Source organism: Apium graveolens, chromosome 1 (genome assembly GCF_009905375.1).
Source record: "Apium graveolens cultivar Ventura chromosome 1, ASM990537v1, whole genome shotgun sequence".
NCBI classification, from domain to species: Eukaryota; Viridiplantae; Streptophyta; class Magnoliopsida; order Apiales; family Apiaceae; genus Apium; species Apium graveolens.
In genome coordinates, this window is record NC_133647.1 from 187,257,311 (window position 1) to 187,276,550 (window position 19,240).

The window sequence follows — 19,240 nt, forward strand, 5'->3', positions numbered from 1 at the left end:
ATGAGATTAGATGCTGTATATTTCATGATTTAATTCAAGACTTTCAACGAGGGGACGTGTTTTAAATTTCACATTCATATTTCAAAGTCAGACTTTTGCCTCATCAACAAGGCAACAACCGAAGATTAATACTCTAATCATATGGGGTAGATCTTTTATCAGTGTACGTTAGCTTACAAAGTCTCATTAACTTTTTCTCAAATTTTAATTATATTACTTTAAATTTTACATAATAAATATATATAGTTGATATCTAAATGTTTTAGTTACGTATTTTTCTATGTTGATATATAACAACTAAGCATTTTTTTCACCCAATTTTATAATCATACAAATTATTTATAACTTCTATTTAATTTTATTTCTGCCACTCTTCTAATATTTAAATTTTTCTATACTTTTTTATGAGAAAAATGAGCTAAAAGATGATCTCATGTCCCTGACATTAGAAACTCCTCCAACATAAATTAGTATTTTCTGTAAATACTAATAATTATCTTGAAATTATAAATTTACCTTTTGTATTTATACCATAAGATATTATAATTTCAAGTAGTATCCTTAATTCATCCCAAATACATGATACTCATTTTTTTCTTTATATATAAAAATTTGCTAGCTCAAATTTAAATACTTGGCCTCGCCAATGTAATATCCAACCTAATGAAACCAAAATTCCAGACACCTTCGATGAAGGATATATATCGTACACATGATAGTACAAGAATGCACAAGGAGAAGGAATGTGTATAAAAAAATTGCTTACAAGGAATGTGTACTTGTGCTATCTTATTTTATGTAATAATATAGTGGTTTATAAAGTATCGTTCAAAGAATGAACTTGAATTCTCTAGGAACAATCTGTCTTAATCCGATGCTTGTTTTTGTTTTGTTAGACTTTGGCTTGTCAATCATATAATCATGTTCACTTTTACGTATGTTACTTTCTAGCTCACCACGGGCTATTTATTGTTTCTAGTTATAGTTAATCTCAAAATTGATTTTTTTTAAAACATTTTTAGGGATATTATTTTATAATTGCCTTTTTCATTTAGTATTTTTTAATATTTTTGACTTAAGTAGTGTTATTGTACTTTGAACTTAATCCATATTATAACACTCTGTCAACCAAAAATTAGTCAAAAGTTATTAATTTATAAAAAAATTCAAATAATATCATTGCATAATTGACTATTCCATTTGATATTATTAAATATTTTTGACTTTTACATGTTAGCATATTTTATATATCAGTTTAAAACTTTGGAATACATGTATATGCTTGATAAGAGGCCCGTTGCAAAGATTAGCAAAAAAAGAAGTCCAGTTGTAAATAATGCAAACACCCTTCATGATTTTAAATGTATGAATAATTATATAAGAAAATTATATTTTAAATATGTTTGTTATAGGGAGAATATGATAAAACAGTATTTTGGAGATTGTTGGATTCACCGAGCAAAATATACATATTTTGCTAAGTAAACGAAGAACAGGTGATAGATTTTGATGGATGTTGTGATAGATCTTACTTGATGATTCGTAGAGTGCCTTTAGTGAATATATGTATTCTCCCTTGGAGCAAAACTAGTGATCATCATCTACAAGAGGCTTACATACCCTATTTGTAGGGATTTAAGCCACACATAATTCTTGGAGGACAAGTTACCTCTATACGGGTTAGGGTTTTTGATAGAGTATATATATATATATATATTAAAGGAGTTAATCTTATATTTATAATATTATATAATTAATTGGAAAGTACTAATTAGAGTTTATTATTTTATTACATGAAATAAAAAATTCTCAACTTTATATGGAATTGAGTTTATTTGGAATTGAATTATAGTAAATTCGGATTTCGAGGGTTGCATGCGCATACAACATAATTTGGGCCCTAACTTGATTTCTAAATATCAGAATTGGGCGATCTTACAGCTTATATGTAATATCCCGTAATTTTTAGAATTCGATTATTAATAGAATAATAGAAAAAAAGTATTAAAATTAAATAAAGATTACGATTTAAAATTGGATCAGACTAATGGGCCTAAATTTTGGATCAGATTCTAATATGTATAACTTGTAGGTTAAGATATAGAATTTTGTATCGTTATAAATAGTACCTATTCGTCTTCCTCGTTTTTAATATCAAAATTCGTAGGGCTCTTCTCAGCATATATCAGCAGTCTTATAAAATTCGTAGAAAATTTATCGTGAGTCAGAATGCAGTGATCCTGGACTTTTCGGAAAGATCTTTTCGTTATCTACAACAAAAAGACTATATTCAGATCTGGTCAGTTTTTTAGGTAAGTTTTCAATCGATCTTGCTAGTGTTTTCAAAACTGTGTGTTGTGTGTATATATTCGATTATCAAAACATGGGCTGAGTGATGATATATTTGAAATTATTTTGTGTAATAGAATATTTATCGATGTATATGTGTGTTGTCTAGACGATAATTCTGGATCTCTGATTTGTGCCATGGTTTGTGAAAATATCGAATAAGACTTAGGACTGTAGTCACCGGATTGTAGTGACAGTTTTCTGAAAATTTAGGACCGTTATCACCGGTTTGTAGTGGTCGTGGCATGGATTATGGGTTTTGAATTATTGTTGTTTATGTGTTATGTGTATCGTATGTATCGAATAAGAATAAGAATAATAATTTGTATCGAAAGTGTTTGTTTAGTGTATCGTATCGTATAGATTATCGTATTTTGTTATATGTGTACATGTTACTTGGCCTACTAGTTGGATCGATTGGTTTCTTGCTGGGTTGTATAGCTCATTACTTACAATTTCAGGTTTCGTCTAAGAGTTCAAGTTGGATAGCATTCAAGTTCGAGGACTTAGATTTGGAGTTGATTGACTTTTGGACTTTCGTTAGCTGCGCTTTTGAAATAGTACCTTTGTAATTGAATTTTCGATAAATAGATTGTATATTGTATTAGTTTTGATTTAGATTTAATAATCAGGAAGTGCGGGCTGTTACATTATACGAATCTAACCGAATTATCTATATAATTTGGAAGTGATCCAACATCAAGAATCCAACTAGAGTAGTCCAGAATCAGGCCTGGAAGAAAACCTACGAATTTTACATCATCTTGGAAAAAGCATTAAAACTCTTTATGATATTAGGTTTTTACATATTAATGTGTACTGAAAAATCATAACGTAGTGTAAAATAGAACAGAGATAACTGTATTCTTTAGAGAAAAGGGAGAGAAGCAACTTGAGAGGGGATTGGAAGAAGGATTAAAGGGATTCATCCAAATTTCAAAGGAACTCTAAAGTTGTATTCTTTGTACATAAATTCATAAACTCGTGGTTTGTGTTTTAAATTTATATCTTGTTTATCTTATCATGAGTAGCTAATCATTTAATCCAAGAGTTGTGTAGTATTCTTTGGCTTGTTGTGTTTTTTAGTTGTATTGTGATTTCTTGTTATTGTTAATTTATCATTGGGGGCTTAATACAATAAAGGGAGTCGCGAACTTTTGATTGTATCGATAGAAATTATAACGAATCGGGGGAGGAGTTTTTATTCTATTACATATATGATAGACACAATTTAAGTAGTGGATATATTCTATAATTTTACTTTATAAGACCATGGGAGTGGCTTTCAAGGGATAATTATAGGCACTATTATCTACCTTGAGAGAAGATTTTATAAACATTAAAAGGATTATTTTTAACAAAATAAGAAACACAAAATATACATTCATGATAGCCATTGAAGAACCCTTATTCTTGGATTGCTTCTCCCATATATATTATATAATTTTTATTTATTTATTAGATTAAATTAGTGGATAGTTAAAACACCCACAAAATTATTCTCCACACTTCTGAACTGTAAGAGATAAAAGACTTGAAATTGGTGTTCATATCAGTCCTTCCCTGAGAACGAACTTCTAAAAATACACATCAACAAATTGGCACCGCTGCCGGGGATCGAACCCGGGTCAACCGCGTGACAGGAGGGAATATTTACCAATATACTACAACTTTAAATATTGTATATCTAAAGGCGTAGGATAAGCAAACGATAATCCTCGCAAGGACTCTTACACGAGAAATCCTTTAATACCTTGAATCCACAAGGCCAACCTTGAATCCACAAGGCCAACCTTGAATCCACAAGAGTTTTCTTGAATCCACAAGAAAGAATGAGAGAACTCTCTTAAGGTTTTAATTTTAATAAAAGATTGTTCATATGTTACATCATCATGTTGAATATATAGAGATATAAAATCCTAATACGAAATAAGAAAATAGATCTTAAATAAAATAAATTATTACATAAAGCAGCGTAATCATGCAACTTTGAGCATGAGCATCGATGTCTTCCATCTGGCCACCAAAAAGCTATTGTTGTTTTTTCCATTTTTGGCATGACCATGCAATCCAGCGGCGTGAGCATGCCATCATATTTCCTCAACAGCATGACCATGCAGTTATTAGCATGATCATACATCTAGTCTTCTTACATTTATCACACCCTTGATTATGTTTTGAAAATCCTCTTACATCAGAATCCTCCACTTCAAAAGAATTTGACCTCGAGTTCTCATCTAGAATAACAATTACATCCATTTGACGTTTATCTCGCCATGGTCGTACTTTTAAAGGCAATAACCTTATTGGAACTTTGTACTTGAACTCTTCACCAAGATTAACAAATTTTGAAAACAACACTTGAGTTAATCCAACCACATTTTTGTTAACCATTACCGACTTAGAACTGAAACCAGGTTCAACTTCTTTACACCCGTTATTTACAGGAACAAACATCACATATTTAAAAGTGGGATTACGGGCAAACCTATCCTCCAATAGATACAAAAATATATCCTCCATCATTGTTAATTATTTTATCCCTAGTTCTGTGATATAAGTTCAAATCAAACTGATATGGTCTACCCATTACTAACTCACATGATTTCACATCAAAATTATCAAAAACTGTAGTATCTTTGTACCTCAAGTTAGTAATGTCAATCACAAATTTTTCACTTACGGTAGTCACAACCACTGGATTATTCCAAATAATATTATCTGCTGCGACATAAATTTGTAGAGGCAATTTGATTTCACAAATCAGCTTTTTTCAAATAAAAGTTCTCATGATATTCATAATTTGTCACAATTTGAGAAATTCGAAGACTTACTTTGCACAAGTTTTTACACAATGATTGAGTTAATCTCTCATGTTGCAAATCATCTACCTCCAGTGATGTATAAGTGTTCATGAACAATGTGTGCACACCTTTAACAAGTCATTTAACATCACCTTCAATCCTATCTTCTTAAATATTCTCATGGCCCTTTTTAATATGTTCTTCTACATCTTCATTCTTATCTTCTTTTATCATTGAATCATCTACGCCCACTTGAGAAGACACAAAATTTTTACCACTTGTCTCACCTCCTTCTTCAACCTCCTTTGTATTCAATAGATTATCTTAAAGTCTATAATTCTCTACCATATAATCCCCATGTTTGTAACCCAACAAGCTACCCTATTTTGGTTGAGGACAAATATCAAACATATTGTCAACATGATCGGGTTCATGATATTGAGCCGAATTATCCCCTTGTTTACAATCAATATGAATCTTAGACTTATATCCCTCAGGTATAAACCTCTCCCTCATCAATTCTTTCATCCTCCGTCATGTTCTAATGGGTTTCTTCTTTTGTTTCTCTCTTTGCATAACCAGCTTATCCCACCATATAGAAGGAACACTTTTTAACCTGATAGCTACCATTTTCGCCTGCTTACTCACAGAAACAACCATAACATTAAAGAATTTATCAACATCAATATACCAATTCGGAAACTCATCAACTCCAAGAGACCTATAAAATAATCGTATATCAACGGATATAATATCATTGTCATTGAGACGATTACCTATAATTGAAGCCAAATAAAAATCCTCACTAACATGATATTTTTCGCCTCAGGAGACTCGATTTCTATATTCTCTTTTACCTTTACGTTGCTTGTTGTCTTTATTTAATTAATCCGTCAATGTAGTCGTTAAAGCCTTGAGAGTCGCGGTAAAAGCTGACATAACCTCTATAAGATCTTTTTTTATAATCGGTTCTCCCATATTGAATCAATTAATGAAAAGACATGATAGATAAAATCGGCTCTGATGCTTTAAATTTATATCTTGTTTATGTTATTATGAGTTGCTAATCCTTTAATCCAAGAGTTGGGTAGTATTCTTTGGCTTGTTGTGTTGTTGAGTTGTATTGTGATTTAGAGTTTAACACAATAAAGGGAGTCACGAACCTTTGATTGTATCAATAGGAATTATAACGAATCAGGAGAAGAGCTATAATTTTAGTACATGATATGATAGACACAATTTAAGTATTGGATCAAGAGATTAATATGTGAATTATGAAACATGTAATCTTTGGTTTTTAATAGTCTATAATTTTACTTTGTATAACCATGGGAGTGGCTTTTAAGGGATAATTGTAGGCACTACCATCTACCTTAGGAGAGAATTTTATAAACATTAAAAGAATTATTTTTAACAAAATAAGAGACACAAATTATACATTCATGATAGCCATTGAAGAACCATGGATTGTTTCTCTCAAATATATTATATAATTTTTATTTGTTTACTAGATTAAATTAGTGGATAGTTAAAACACCCATAAAATTATTCTCCACACTTCTGAAATATAAGAGATAAAAGACTGAAATTGGTGTTGATATCAGTCCTTCCATAAAAATGAATTTCTAAAAATACACATCAACAGTTTCATCCGGTCCATATAGGTCCAGGCCCAATAGTCGTGGAGACCATCCGTGGGAAGCCCCTGTTGACTATGGTTCGAGCCGATGAGGCCGAGAGATAGTAATAGAACGGGGCGTAGTGCTCTCGTGAAGAGGTACGAGGGTACCTTCAGACCTCACATGTGATCCCTGGGGGCCTTAACATGTGTTGCGACCTCATGTTGGTTATACGTGTGATTGTCAATAACCTGGCAACACATAGTGATCCTACCCATGCGACCCCCTTGAGAGCTTGGCAATGAGCCTTCTTTATGTAGATAAATATGACAATGGAGCTTTCTCTTGAGAGGTGAGCCTCACTGGTTTTTATTAATACGAGGTGACCCCAAAGGAGTTAGCTTGCAAGTCTTCAAGTAATAATTGGTCTTCAAATTTGTTATAGTGATGCTATGTAGCCTCTAGAGCGGGCTCACTAGTATAGTGATAGCGACCTTTAGGGCTTACTAGCGACCACAAGATAGGGGTAGCGTCATGATATCCTCATCATAAGACCCCTAGGATATGGTCACATGTCCTTGATATATTGATGTGAGATGTCCCCTAGCCACGAAGCCATATATCTTCGCTCCTGGCCTCTCATAAAGATATTGATGAGATGTGACCCTGAATTGTGATGAGGTCTTATATTCGTTGTCATTAGATGTGACCTCTAAGTGAGGGTAGGCTCACTTGTGTGTAAGGTGCAACTTCTGTATAAGATGAGGCCCCTTGTCTTCATTTTTAGATGTATTATGATCCTTTACGAGGGTAGGGTCACGTAACTTGAATCCACAAGAGTTTTCTTGTAATCCCTTAGAGTCGCGGTAAAAGTCGACATAACCACTATAAGATCTTTTTTTGTAATCGGTTCTCCCATATTAAATCAATTAATGAAAAGACATGATAGATAAAATCTGCTCTGATGCCAACTGACGCAGCATGGAAGCGTATGAGAAGCAAGCGCTAATCTTCGCAAGAACTCTTGCACGAGAAATCTTTTTATACCTTGAATCAACAAGGCAAAACTTGAATCCACAAGAGTTTTCTTGAATCCACAAGAAAGATATAAGAGAAAACTCTTAAGGGTTTTGATTTCAGTGATAGATTATTTAATATGTTACATCATAATATTGTTTATATAGTGTAATATCCCGTACTTTTTAGAATAATAATAATAATAGGATATTAGAAAAAAAGATTAAAATTTGATAAAGATTAGGATTTTAAAATTGAATTAGACTAACAGGCCGAAAATTTGGATCATACTTGAATACGGATAACTTATAGGTTAAGAAATAGGGTTTTATATCGTTATGAATATATCCTATTCGCTTTCCTCATTTTTAATATCAAAATTCGAAGGGTTTTTTTACACAAAAATCACCATTCTTGTAAAATTCATAACAAATTCATCGTAAGTCAGAATGCGTTGATTCTGGACTTTTAAGAAAGGTTTTTTCGTTCTCTACAACTTTTATATTTTGAGTTTTCCAAGAAAATGTCGTTTAAACGGTCAAAGAGGCTAAATAATGATCTGATTATAATTAGAATCGTGGAAAAAATTGAGATTTTAGATGTGCCATATTTGATGGGTTGCTAACAATGGATTATGTGCTCTACTATGAATTATATGTTTGCGTGATTGAGGTAAGTAACTTTTCGTTAATCCGTATTATTTGTCTGCCTACGTATTTGCAAGTAAATTTCCGTTGCTCTGTATTATTTGTTTGCTTACGTGTTTTGTAAGTAACTATTTGTTGCTCCGTATTACTTATTTGCTTACGTGTACTGTAAGTGACTATATGTTCCTCCGTATATTTTCAAACATGAATTATCTGTTTGATTACGTAAGTGAATCTTTATTTCTCCGTATCTATTGTGTAACGTGCCTTATTATATGTGATTAGATGTTCTCCTATATATGTTCAGTTATTAAAAATGTGATATCGATATATGATTAATAAGGTAACAAATTTTCCGAAAATCCCTAGTCTTAGTAATGTATAAGAATAAGATTCTGATCACTGGAAAATGTGATACTTAGAACTAATTTACACATTGATACTTTATCAAGCTTCGGTTTCACATGAAGAGGGACGTAAACTAGCCCCCCTTGGAATATGAATAAGAACCCAGTCACTTGGGAAGTGTGGCATAAAGTATAAGATGCCGGTCACTAGAAAAGTGTGGCATAAGGTGTGATTTAGGACTGCGGGACTAAAGATAAGAATTTTTTATTAAGATTTATTGATTGAGTAAGAATATTGATTATGTGAATTATAGAATATGTCGTGTGCTTCGCTTTGATTATGGTTATTGATTATATCGTTTGCATCTTTGTTCACCTTGTTATCGAATATATGTGTGATTTGTGTGATCTGTGTTATGTGTCAAGCATGTTTAAATTGTGTTTTCGAAGAACCTAAAAATATAATTTTGAGCCATTGGACGGTAGTTGCTTGGTGGGCTTCGCAGCTCATTCTTTTAATATTTCAGGTTTCATCCAAGATTTTGAGTTGGATAGCATTGAAGTTCGAGGACTTGGAATTGAAGTAGATTGACTTTTGGACTTTCGCTTTTAACTGCGTGTTTGTAATAGTCACTCCTGTAATAGATTTTGGATTAGAAATTGTATTTTGTATTAATTTTGATTTAGATTTAATAGTCTGGAAGTGCGGGCTGTTACATATAGGGATAGAAAATCCTAAAATGAAATAAAAATAAATTCTAATTAAAAATAAATATTAATTAAAAGTAGCGTGATCATGCAATATTGCATGATCGTGCAATCTCCCATCCTCCCATAAGAAAGCTATTGGTGGAAATTCCTTGTTTGGCATGATCATGTCGTCCAACAGTGTGATCATGTCATCATGCAATCCTTTTGCTTGTGCCCTTTTTCCCAACTTTAACCGTGATCACCTTAAGAAAGTGGTATAATTTAATAATTTACAGTATTAGTTTGCACAAGGACATGCAAAATACTAAGTGTGGGGATATTTGATAGAGTATATATCTATATATATATTAAATGATTTTATCTCATATTTATAATATTATATAATTAATTGGATATTATTAATTAGATTTTATTGTTTTATTACAGGAAATAAAAAAATTCCCAACTTTAGATGGAATTGGACTTATTTGGACTTAAATTATAAGTAAATTTGGATTTCGTGGGTTGCATGCACATACAAGATAGTTAGGGGCCTAACTCAAGTTCTAAATATCAGAATTGGGCGATCTTACAGCCCATGCGAAGCTAACAGAATTATCTACGGTTTAGTGTTTGCATTTTAAATCCAAGAGTTGGATAGTATTTTTTGGCTTGTTGTGTTGTTGAGATGTATTGTGATTTAGAGTTTAACACAATTAAGTGAGTCGTGAACCTTTGATTGTATCAATAATTATTATAACGAATCGGAAGAGGAGCTATAATTTTAGTACATGATATGATAGACACAATTTAATTATTGGATCGAGATATTAATATGTGAATTATGAAACATGTAATCTTTGGTTTTTAATAGTCTATAACTTTATTTTGTATAACCATGGGAGTGACTTTTAAGGGATAATTGTAGGCACTACAATCTACCTTGGGAGAGGATTTTATAAATATTAAAACAATTATTTCTAATAAAATAAGAGACACAAATTATACATTCATGATAGCCATTGAAGAACCATGATTTGTTTCTCTCAAATATATTATATAATTTTTATTTGTTTACTAGATTAAATTAGTGGATAGTTAAAACACCCACAAAATTATTCTCCACACTTCTGAACTGTAAGAGATAAAAGACCTGAAATTGGTGTTGATATTAGTTCTTCCCTAAAAATGAACTTCTAAAAATAGACATCAACAGTTTCGTCCGGTCCATATAGGTCCAAATCCAATAGTCGTGGAGACCATCCGCGGGAAGCCCTTGTTGACCATGTTTCGAGCCGATGACGCCGCGAGATAGTCATAGAACGGGGCGTAGTCCTCTCGTGAAGAGGTACGAGGGCACCTTCAGACCTCACATGTAACCCTTGGGGGCCTTAACATGCGTTGCGATCTCATGGTGGTTGTACGTGCGATTGTCAATAACCTGGCCAAACATAATGATCCTACCCATGCGACCCCCTTGAGAGCTTGGCAATGGGCCTTCTTCATGTAGATAAATATGACAATGGAGTTTTCTCTTGAAAGGTGAGCCTCACTGGTTTTCAGTAATACGAGGTGACCCCAAAGGAGTTAGCGTGCAAGTCTTCAAGTAATAATTGGTCTTCAAATATGTTATAGTGATGCCATGTAGCCTCTAGAGCGGGCTCACTAGTATAGTGATAGCGACCTTTAAGGCTTACTAGCGACCACGAGATAGGGGTAGCGTCATGATATCCTCATCATATGACCCCCTAAGATGTGGTCACATGTCCTTGGTATATTGATGCGAGATGTCCCCTAGCCACGAAGCCATATGTCCTCGCTCATGGCCTCTCATAAAGATATTGATGAGATGTGACCCTGAAGTGTGATGAGGCCTTATATTCGTTGTCATTGGATTTGACTTCTAAGTGAGGGTAGGCTCGCTTGTGTATAAGGTGCAACTTCTGTATAAGATGAGGCCCCTTGTCTTCATTTTTTGATGTATTATGATCCCTTACGAGGGTAGGATCACGTACCTTGTCCTAGCGATGTGACCCCTAACAAGGCTTATGTCTCATTTGCATAGTGATGAGTGGGATCTTTAGTCATGAGTCCTCGTATGTTTATAATTTATTATTGATAATTGGGCCTTGCAGAATATAGGACTAGCGTGAGAAACTGTTGGGCATGTATTAGGATCCATGCCATGATAGAGCATAACAATGTCTTTATATAAAATCATCAAATTTCAAAATGCTATATAAATTCTTATTATTTTTTTCAATTTAAATAAGAGAAATGTTAGAGTTTTCAAACGAATTTTTAAATGCTGAGTTATCCTTCTCATCAGGTTATTGGCTATATTCTTATAAATAAAATGAATTATCCGTGTATTAAGATAAATTTCACAAATGAAATAGCGTTACCCGGCGTTCGAAAACATTTTTAATATTTTTCTCGTAAATGTAGCATGACGTCATTATTAATATGAAAACCAAAAATTAATATATAACAAATGAGTTCAGATAATCTCGTGATCATTTAATTATCGAGATGAAGAAATATTTTCCAGTTTTATTCACGGCACTTTTAAGACTAATTACGTTTAATTTGGAGTGTTGGCTTAATTTAGCAACCTTTCACCATTTTAATACTTTTTTAAAAAAATAATTTTTTTATTCAATTAAACTTCTTTAAAATAATAGAGCGTAGATTGAGAAAAAAATAATAATCTAATGAATTTATTATTTTAGCGAAAATACAATTATACTGTATTTATTATATTAACACTGAAAATAAATATTATTTTCAAGAAGATAATTATTTTATGCGTTATTAGTTAATCAAGGTTCAATATTACTGTTGTGTAAGTCGTCCGACAGGGCATTCCCTGGAATATCGTTATAAGTCGTTGGGAACTTTGCATGCGTAACGGGTGAAAAAACGACCGGAATAACTGGTTTGACTAACCTAACTTTTTACCTTTATTAATCTAATGAAGCAATAACTTCACAATCACAACTATTGACTTAATTAGTACTTATCTGATTATTAGGATAAAATAAAAAAGAATTATCGGTAATTTATTAACTTATACTAACTTTATTTTTTATTATATAAAATTTTTAAGTGATTTGATCGTATAGTTAAAATAATAATTTTTAATTTTTTTTTGTAAATAAAAATATATAACTAAAACTTAAATTTATAAAAAGAAAATATTAAAAAATATTATTTTATCTACACAGTCAAAAAACTTAAAATTGTATACAAAAAAAGTCAAATGAAATGTAAAAGAAAACAGAGGTAGTAATAAAGGATATATACGACTTGGTCCAAGAAGATTAAAAAAAGCTGTTCAAAAGTCGGCTGGAGGGGTTCATAGGGGCATTATAAAAGCATGAAAATTGAAAGGTCGAATCGTAATAATCAAACAAGACATGAAAGTCAAAGATAGAAATGAAGGGTTTAAAATAACAGGAGGAGGATTGAATCGCACCAACCACAAAGATTACAAAAACTATCTCAACTAATGAAATTTTTTAAATATGTAGGCATCGATAGCAGGGATGATAATTGGGTCGGTCAGAACAAATTTAGCAAAAATCAAATCTGAACTCAGAAAAACCTGAATCACTAAACCCAATTTAAACCTATCAAGTATTCATCGATTCAGTACAAATTATCGTCCCTAATCGATAGCTAGAAACATTGGATGTAAAGTGAAGAAGAATAGTCCGTGATCTTCCTTATCAGTTTTGAGAGCGACCAGCAACCAATATTTCATACGTTTTCAGTTTGCGTTGGTTTTTACTATTCAATCACATGAATGTAATGCGACCAAACACTTCCACTTCCAGCCCATTGAATGACGCGTGCAGGAATACAATGTGAATTTGAATTATAGAATGGGTATACAACGTTACTTATGGATCACTGTTCAATGTTACTGGAATAATATAGACCCTATTGTTGCGATAAGGACCGGTTAATCTCTCCGTCGGTTAATCTCTCCGTTTCAATATACTTTAGAGCATCTCCAACAGTATAATCTAAAATTGTTAGTTAAAATAAGATTGAACCTGTAAGCACTTTTACTTCAATGGTATTAGTTATAATTATTAGTTATATTCAAATTTTTTTATTAAATTCAAATAAATATTAGTTAAAATAAAATTATAATATTTAATAAAATATATTTAATGATAATAGTAGAACATTTTTATATTTATGTCAATATTTTAAAGTAATATTTATAAAATAAAAATAGATAATTATTAAGATTGATTGAAAATATAATAACATACTTAAAAATAAATGGAAAAAATGATTAACAAATATTACTACATATAAATAAAATATATGATGACTAAAACATATCTTTTATATTTGAATTTTTATAAATTTAGTTAACAATAAAATCACATTTTTATACTTAACATTACATAATATTTATTATGTTTTAAATACAAATATAAATATTACATCTATACATATAATAAAATAATGATGAAAATGTATAAATAATTTTTATATTATAATATTATATAATATATACATGTACACACCTACTTATCAATTAGTTGTATAAACCTATTTTCACATAACATTACATAAAAATAAAAAAAATAATGTTATGGTTGATGAAAAAAGAGTTATAGATACACGTCTAGGGTTTGAGCAAATTGGACGTCTGCTACTGTTGGAGTGCTTAAAATTAAGAGAATAGGTAAAATAGATGACATTAGACAAATATAAGATGAGAGTGGTTGAAAATGCTCTTACTCCTCTATATTTCTAGAAATATATTTATTTGAGGTACATATTCGAATTACATTATTTGTGGTAAACTTTTATGTACATATTTAATTATATAATTATTCACTTTCCATTGTTAATATATTTCACTTTTCTGTAGTTAAAATATATTTTATTATTCTCGTATTTTTAACCCACATACATCTCACTGTACCTACAACAAACACATTGTCAGCGCATCTCCAACCATTAAGAGCCCTAAACCAAAAAATAAATTGAAATACCAACAATAAAAAATATAGTCAATTTTTTCTAAAGTCACACTATATTTGTCGATCCCCTACAGCTTATAAAAAATCCGTAAGAAGATTACACATGACATACCAAAAATAAAAAATATAGTCAATTTTTTCAAAAAGTTACACTCTATATTTGTCGATTCACTACAGCCTCTAATAAAAAATCTGTAAGAATATTACACATCATTTGTTATCATATTAAAGTGATATATTTTATTTATAACAATTTAAAATATTAATAACATAATATTTTTAAATTATAACCAACCAATACAGTCAATATCATCGAAGCAAATTATTTTACATGTTTAATAAATTTTACATAATATCTTATGGGTCCAATTTAGCCTACCATTATAATTAACCTCATTGAAGATGCTTTTATTATTGAATTTTTTTAGTACCAGTTTGGTTTAATTTCCCTAGTTAGATCTAAGGAATTTTATTGCTTGATGTGACTATTATTAGTCTATTATATTTCCATAGAATTTATTTACTAGAAAGTAGGCCTTCAAAATTTTGTTTGGGCGGAGTATATAGTTAAACTTCCGAGAAGGTTAAAGATTTTTTTGTGTGTGTCTTCAAATCTTGCGTTAATTATGTGTTGAGATTTCAAACCAATTAAGTGTGATGTGTATTAAGAAAGTTGAAAGTTTCCATCTAAAAAGTCACACAATCGTGACCATATATACCATCCTCGGACATGTGTGTATTATTATTACTACAAAGCTCAAAGACAAAACAAAACACAGCCAATATGACAACTCATGTTCTTCTCTCAATGTTTCTCCAATTATTGCTTCTTTTTTCACTCAATTCCCTCTCAATGGCAGCAGATGATTCAGATTACACAACTTTTGTTCAATGTCTAGAAAAAAATTCAACCCCAGATGATAAACCTAGTGTGTCTTCCATTGTTTACTCACCTCAAAATTCATCATTTAACTCTGTCTTACAAGCTTACATCAAGAACAAAAGATTTAATACTTCGGAAACACCAAAACCAGCAATCATTGTCACTGCTACTAAAGAATCCCATGTCCAAAACACTGTCATCTGTGCAAAAATCATGGGAATTCAGTTGAAAATCAGGAGTGGTGGCCATGATTATGATGGCATTTCTTATGTTTCTGATACTACATTTATTGTTCTTGATATGTTTAATATTCGAAATATCGATGTGAATATCGACACAGAAACTGCAGTTGTGGAAGCTGGTGCTACACTTGGTGAACTTTATTATAGGATATGGGAAAAAAGTGATGTGCATGGATTTCCTGCTGGTGTTTGTCCAACTGTGGGAGTTGGTGGTCATTTAAGTGGTGGAGGGTATGGTAATATGTTACGTAAATTCGGGCTTTCGGTTGATAATGTGATTGATGCTAGGATTGTTGATGTTAATGGTAGAATTTTGGATAGGAAATCAATGGGTGAGGATTTGTTTTGGGCTATTAGAGGTGGTGGAGGTGCTAGTTTTGGTGTTATATTGTCTTACACTATTAACTTGGTCAAAGTGCCTAAAGTTACGACAGTTTTTCGGGTTATGAGGAGTTTGGATGAGAATGCTACTGATATTGTTCATAGGTATCAGTTTGTGGTGGATAAGTTGGATGATGATCTTTTTATAAGGATGCTTTTGCAGCCTGTGAATGGGAAGGTTAAGGGACAGAAGACCATTAGAGCAACATTTATTGGGATGTTTCTTGGTGATTCTAGTAGGTTAATGGGAGTATTGGATAAAGGATTTCCTGAAATGGGGTTGAAGAAAGCTGATTGCTCGGAGATGAGTTGGATTCGGTCAGTGATGTGGTGGGCTAATTTTGATAATAAGACATCGCTGAGTACGTTGTTGCTGAGAAATTCGGATGGAGTGAATTTCTTGAAGAGGAAATCAGATTATGTTCAAACTCCGATACCCAAAGATGGTTTAGAATCAATATGGAAAAAGATGGTTGAGTTGGGTAAAGTCGGGTTTGTTTTTAATCCTTATGGTGGGAAAATGAGTGAAATTTCTTCATCTGCCACACCTTTTCCTCACAGGGCAGGGAACATTTACAAGATTCAGTACTCGGTAAATTGGCAGGAGGAAGGTGCCGAAGCAGATAAAAACTACATTGGTCAGATTAGAAGTTTGTATAGCTTCATGACACCATATGTGTCTAGTAATCCTAGAGGCGCATTTTTGAACTATAGGGACCTTGATATCGGTGTTTCTGATCAGGCCAAAGATAGTTACACGGAAGGACAAGTCTACGGAGAAAAGTATTTTGGAGGAAATTTTGAAAGATTGGTGAAAGTGAAATCTACCGTTGATCCTGAAAATTTCTTTAGGAATGAACAAAGCATCCCTGTTAAGGTAATGCAATCAAGGCGTTTAAAAAAGTAGACATACATAACATGGCGTTTAAAAAAGTAGACATACATAACATGGCGTATTAGTGTTTGTGTCAATTATAATTTTGTGATTTCCCTAAAAATATATTGCTATATTGATGCTCTTAGCAGACTATTGTACAAGCTTTCATATGTGAACTGAACTTCGTTAGTCAGGACACCGGAGATGTCTGTAGGGCAACTTAGTAAGCGTTCATTATGCGCTAATGAACATTGTAACGTGATACTATATTTTAGTCTGTATATGTAATCACTATACTACTATAGTCATAAATGTCTTTAAGACTTGAATTGCTCATAGAATGTGAATTGTCATGGTTTACTTACTCGCACATACCCTTATTGATGTAGGTTGCTAATATGTCATCATCCAAGGGCTATGCCCTCAGAAAGTTATGGGGTATGTCCTGTTTATGCTCTGTATTCTCTTTTGTTTTGGGTTTCCTAGTTTAATATCCTATCATTCTGTAACAAGAAGATCGTTGTAAATATTAAGCTGTTCTTAATCAACATGGAGTTCTCCAGATGCTATTACGAGATGTTCTGGGGTTTTAATGGTGGTTCCTGTTAAAATATGAATGTCTAGGCATTTTAAGTGAACAAAAGATTTGGAACCTGTTTTTATTTGGTTAACAAAGTCAAATCCAGGACTTGGTATAATTAAGTTGACAACTGTTCCCGCACTCGAAAACACATATTCTGAGATGTAAAGTGGCCAACTCTTCTAACACCTCGAGATGATCCCAAATGTCTTGAGGGGATAAAGTCTCAACTAAATTCAAATCAATGGAATTGAAGATGATTCCAAAGCTTAAAACTCAGTTGACAGATTTAGTGTTAATTTTATATATGGCGACGCTGAGAAAAGTTTAACAAGAGGTAAAATATCTTGCCAGCTAGGCTACTCTGTAATCTGTTTGGATTTGTAATATTGTGTAAACAAATCCAGAGTCTTCAGACCACCAGCAAAGTCTGAGTTTATTAGGGAGTTATCTTATCTATTCTAATCCCTTTTCATATGAGAGAGAAGACAATTGAAGAGGTCTTAAACGTTACTTCGCAAATTGTATAATCTAGAACGCCTGCATCGGACAAGTGAATGTAGCAGGGGAGTTGAACATACGCTGTAGCCAATATAAGTATACGACAAAAAATGAGGTCGGCAACTGTTCTTTTCAGTTTTAGTTTATGGAATGACCGTAAACTATCAATTCTTCCTTGTTTTCTAGTTTCTACTTAATAGACTAAGTTAGCCTAAATCTGAATCTAATCACACACACACACACACACACAAAATGAAACAAACACATTATACTATTGATGCATTAAAGCCTTTCTATCTATTGATGCATGTCATGGAAAATCTGTTTCAGACTTCTTGCCCAGCGGCATGCATCTAGTCATTGTTCGGTATGTTTAAGATATCGGTAGACAGAAATTGTTCATCATAAGTACAATCTTTTCAATATTGCTAGACCAGTGATCAGAATTTTTCAATATTGCTAGACCAGTGATCAGTTTTTTTTTTTAATAAATATACGAACATACTTAAATACCATTCATGCCAGAGGACTGTAGAACTAGAAAAATTTATTATTTTGTTTTTTACTGAGAAAAGAGGGGGTATCTTGTTGTAAAAAGAAAGTGTTGTTCTTGGTGACTAAGGAACATATGTATACATCGCAAGTTAATTAACTTTGCCAAGTACATGTAAATATTAGTTACATCTATAATCCATTGTAAGTTCCGTGTGGTTTTCGCAGCTTCTACCGTCTTAAAGATTTTATGGAAGTTATTTTTGGATTCGACCACTTCCTGAGCAAACTCTAGCTCATAACTTGATTTTGTGATTCAACTAGTTGCTTTCAGAGAAGACATGTATATTAGTGTTGACACTAAACCAAGGAAATATGTTCTAGTGGTTATAATTTGGCAATTGCTGAGCATCAACACCCAGACTAATGCACATGCATCAATAACATTGTCACTTACTGGAGGTACTGATAAATGTGGCAAACATTCTGCACTAACTCAAGATCTAATAGTATCGCACACTTAATGGCTATAGAGTATTGAGCATGTATATGTAGAACAAGCTCATAGGGTGACAACATTAAGCACTCTGATATTTACTATAGCCAAAACGCGGGATCATATTTTCATTCATTCTGATCTTTTATTTAATTCTATTGAACCCCTGCTTCTGCAGAATTATCAATTTTACCAATTAGACGTGGTACCTGTGCTGGATTATAGTTCGAGAATTTTGGTATTTCTCTTTGCATTCTTGTTATAATCAGGGGAGCAGCTGCCTCGTATTCATAAACACAAGGAAAG

The 19,240-nt window shown here is 32.2% G+C and overlaps 1 protein-coding gene across 1 annotated transcript; it reads left to right on the forward strand.

Moving 5' to 3' along the window:
* The first annotated feature begins 15,207 nt into the window (after window positions 1-15,207).
* On the forward strand, window positions 15,208-17,962 carry LOC141673410 (berberine bridge enzyme-like 21). Its single transcript, XM_074480155.1, has 2 exons — window positions 15,208-16,865; window positions 17,255-17,962. The coding sequence occupies exons 1-2, from the start codon at window positions 15,213-15,215 to the stop codon at window positions 17,354-17,356; spliced, it is 1,755 nt and encodes a 584-aa protein (XP_074336256.1). The 5' UTR covers window positions 15,208-15,212; the 3' UTR covers window positions 17,357-17,962.
* Window positions 17,963-19,240: the final 1,278 nt, after the last annotated feature.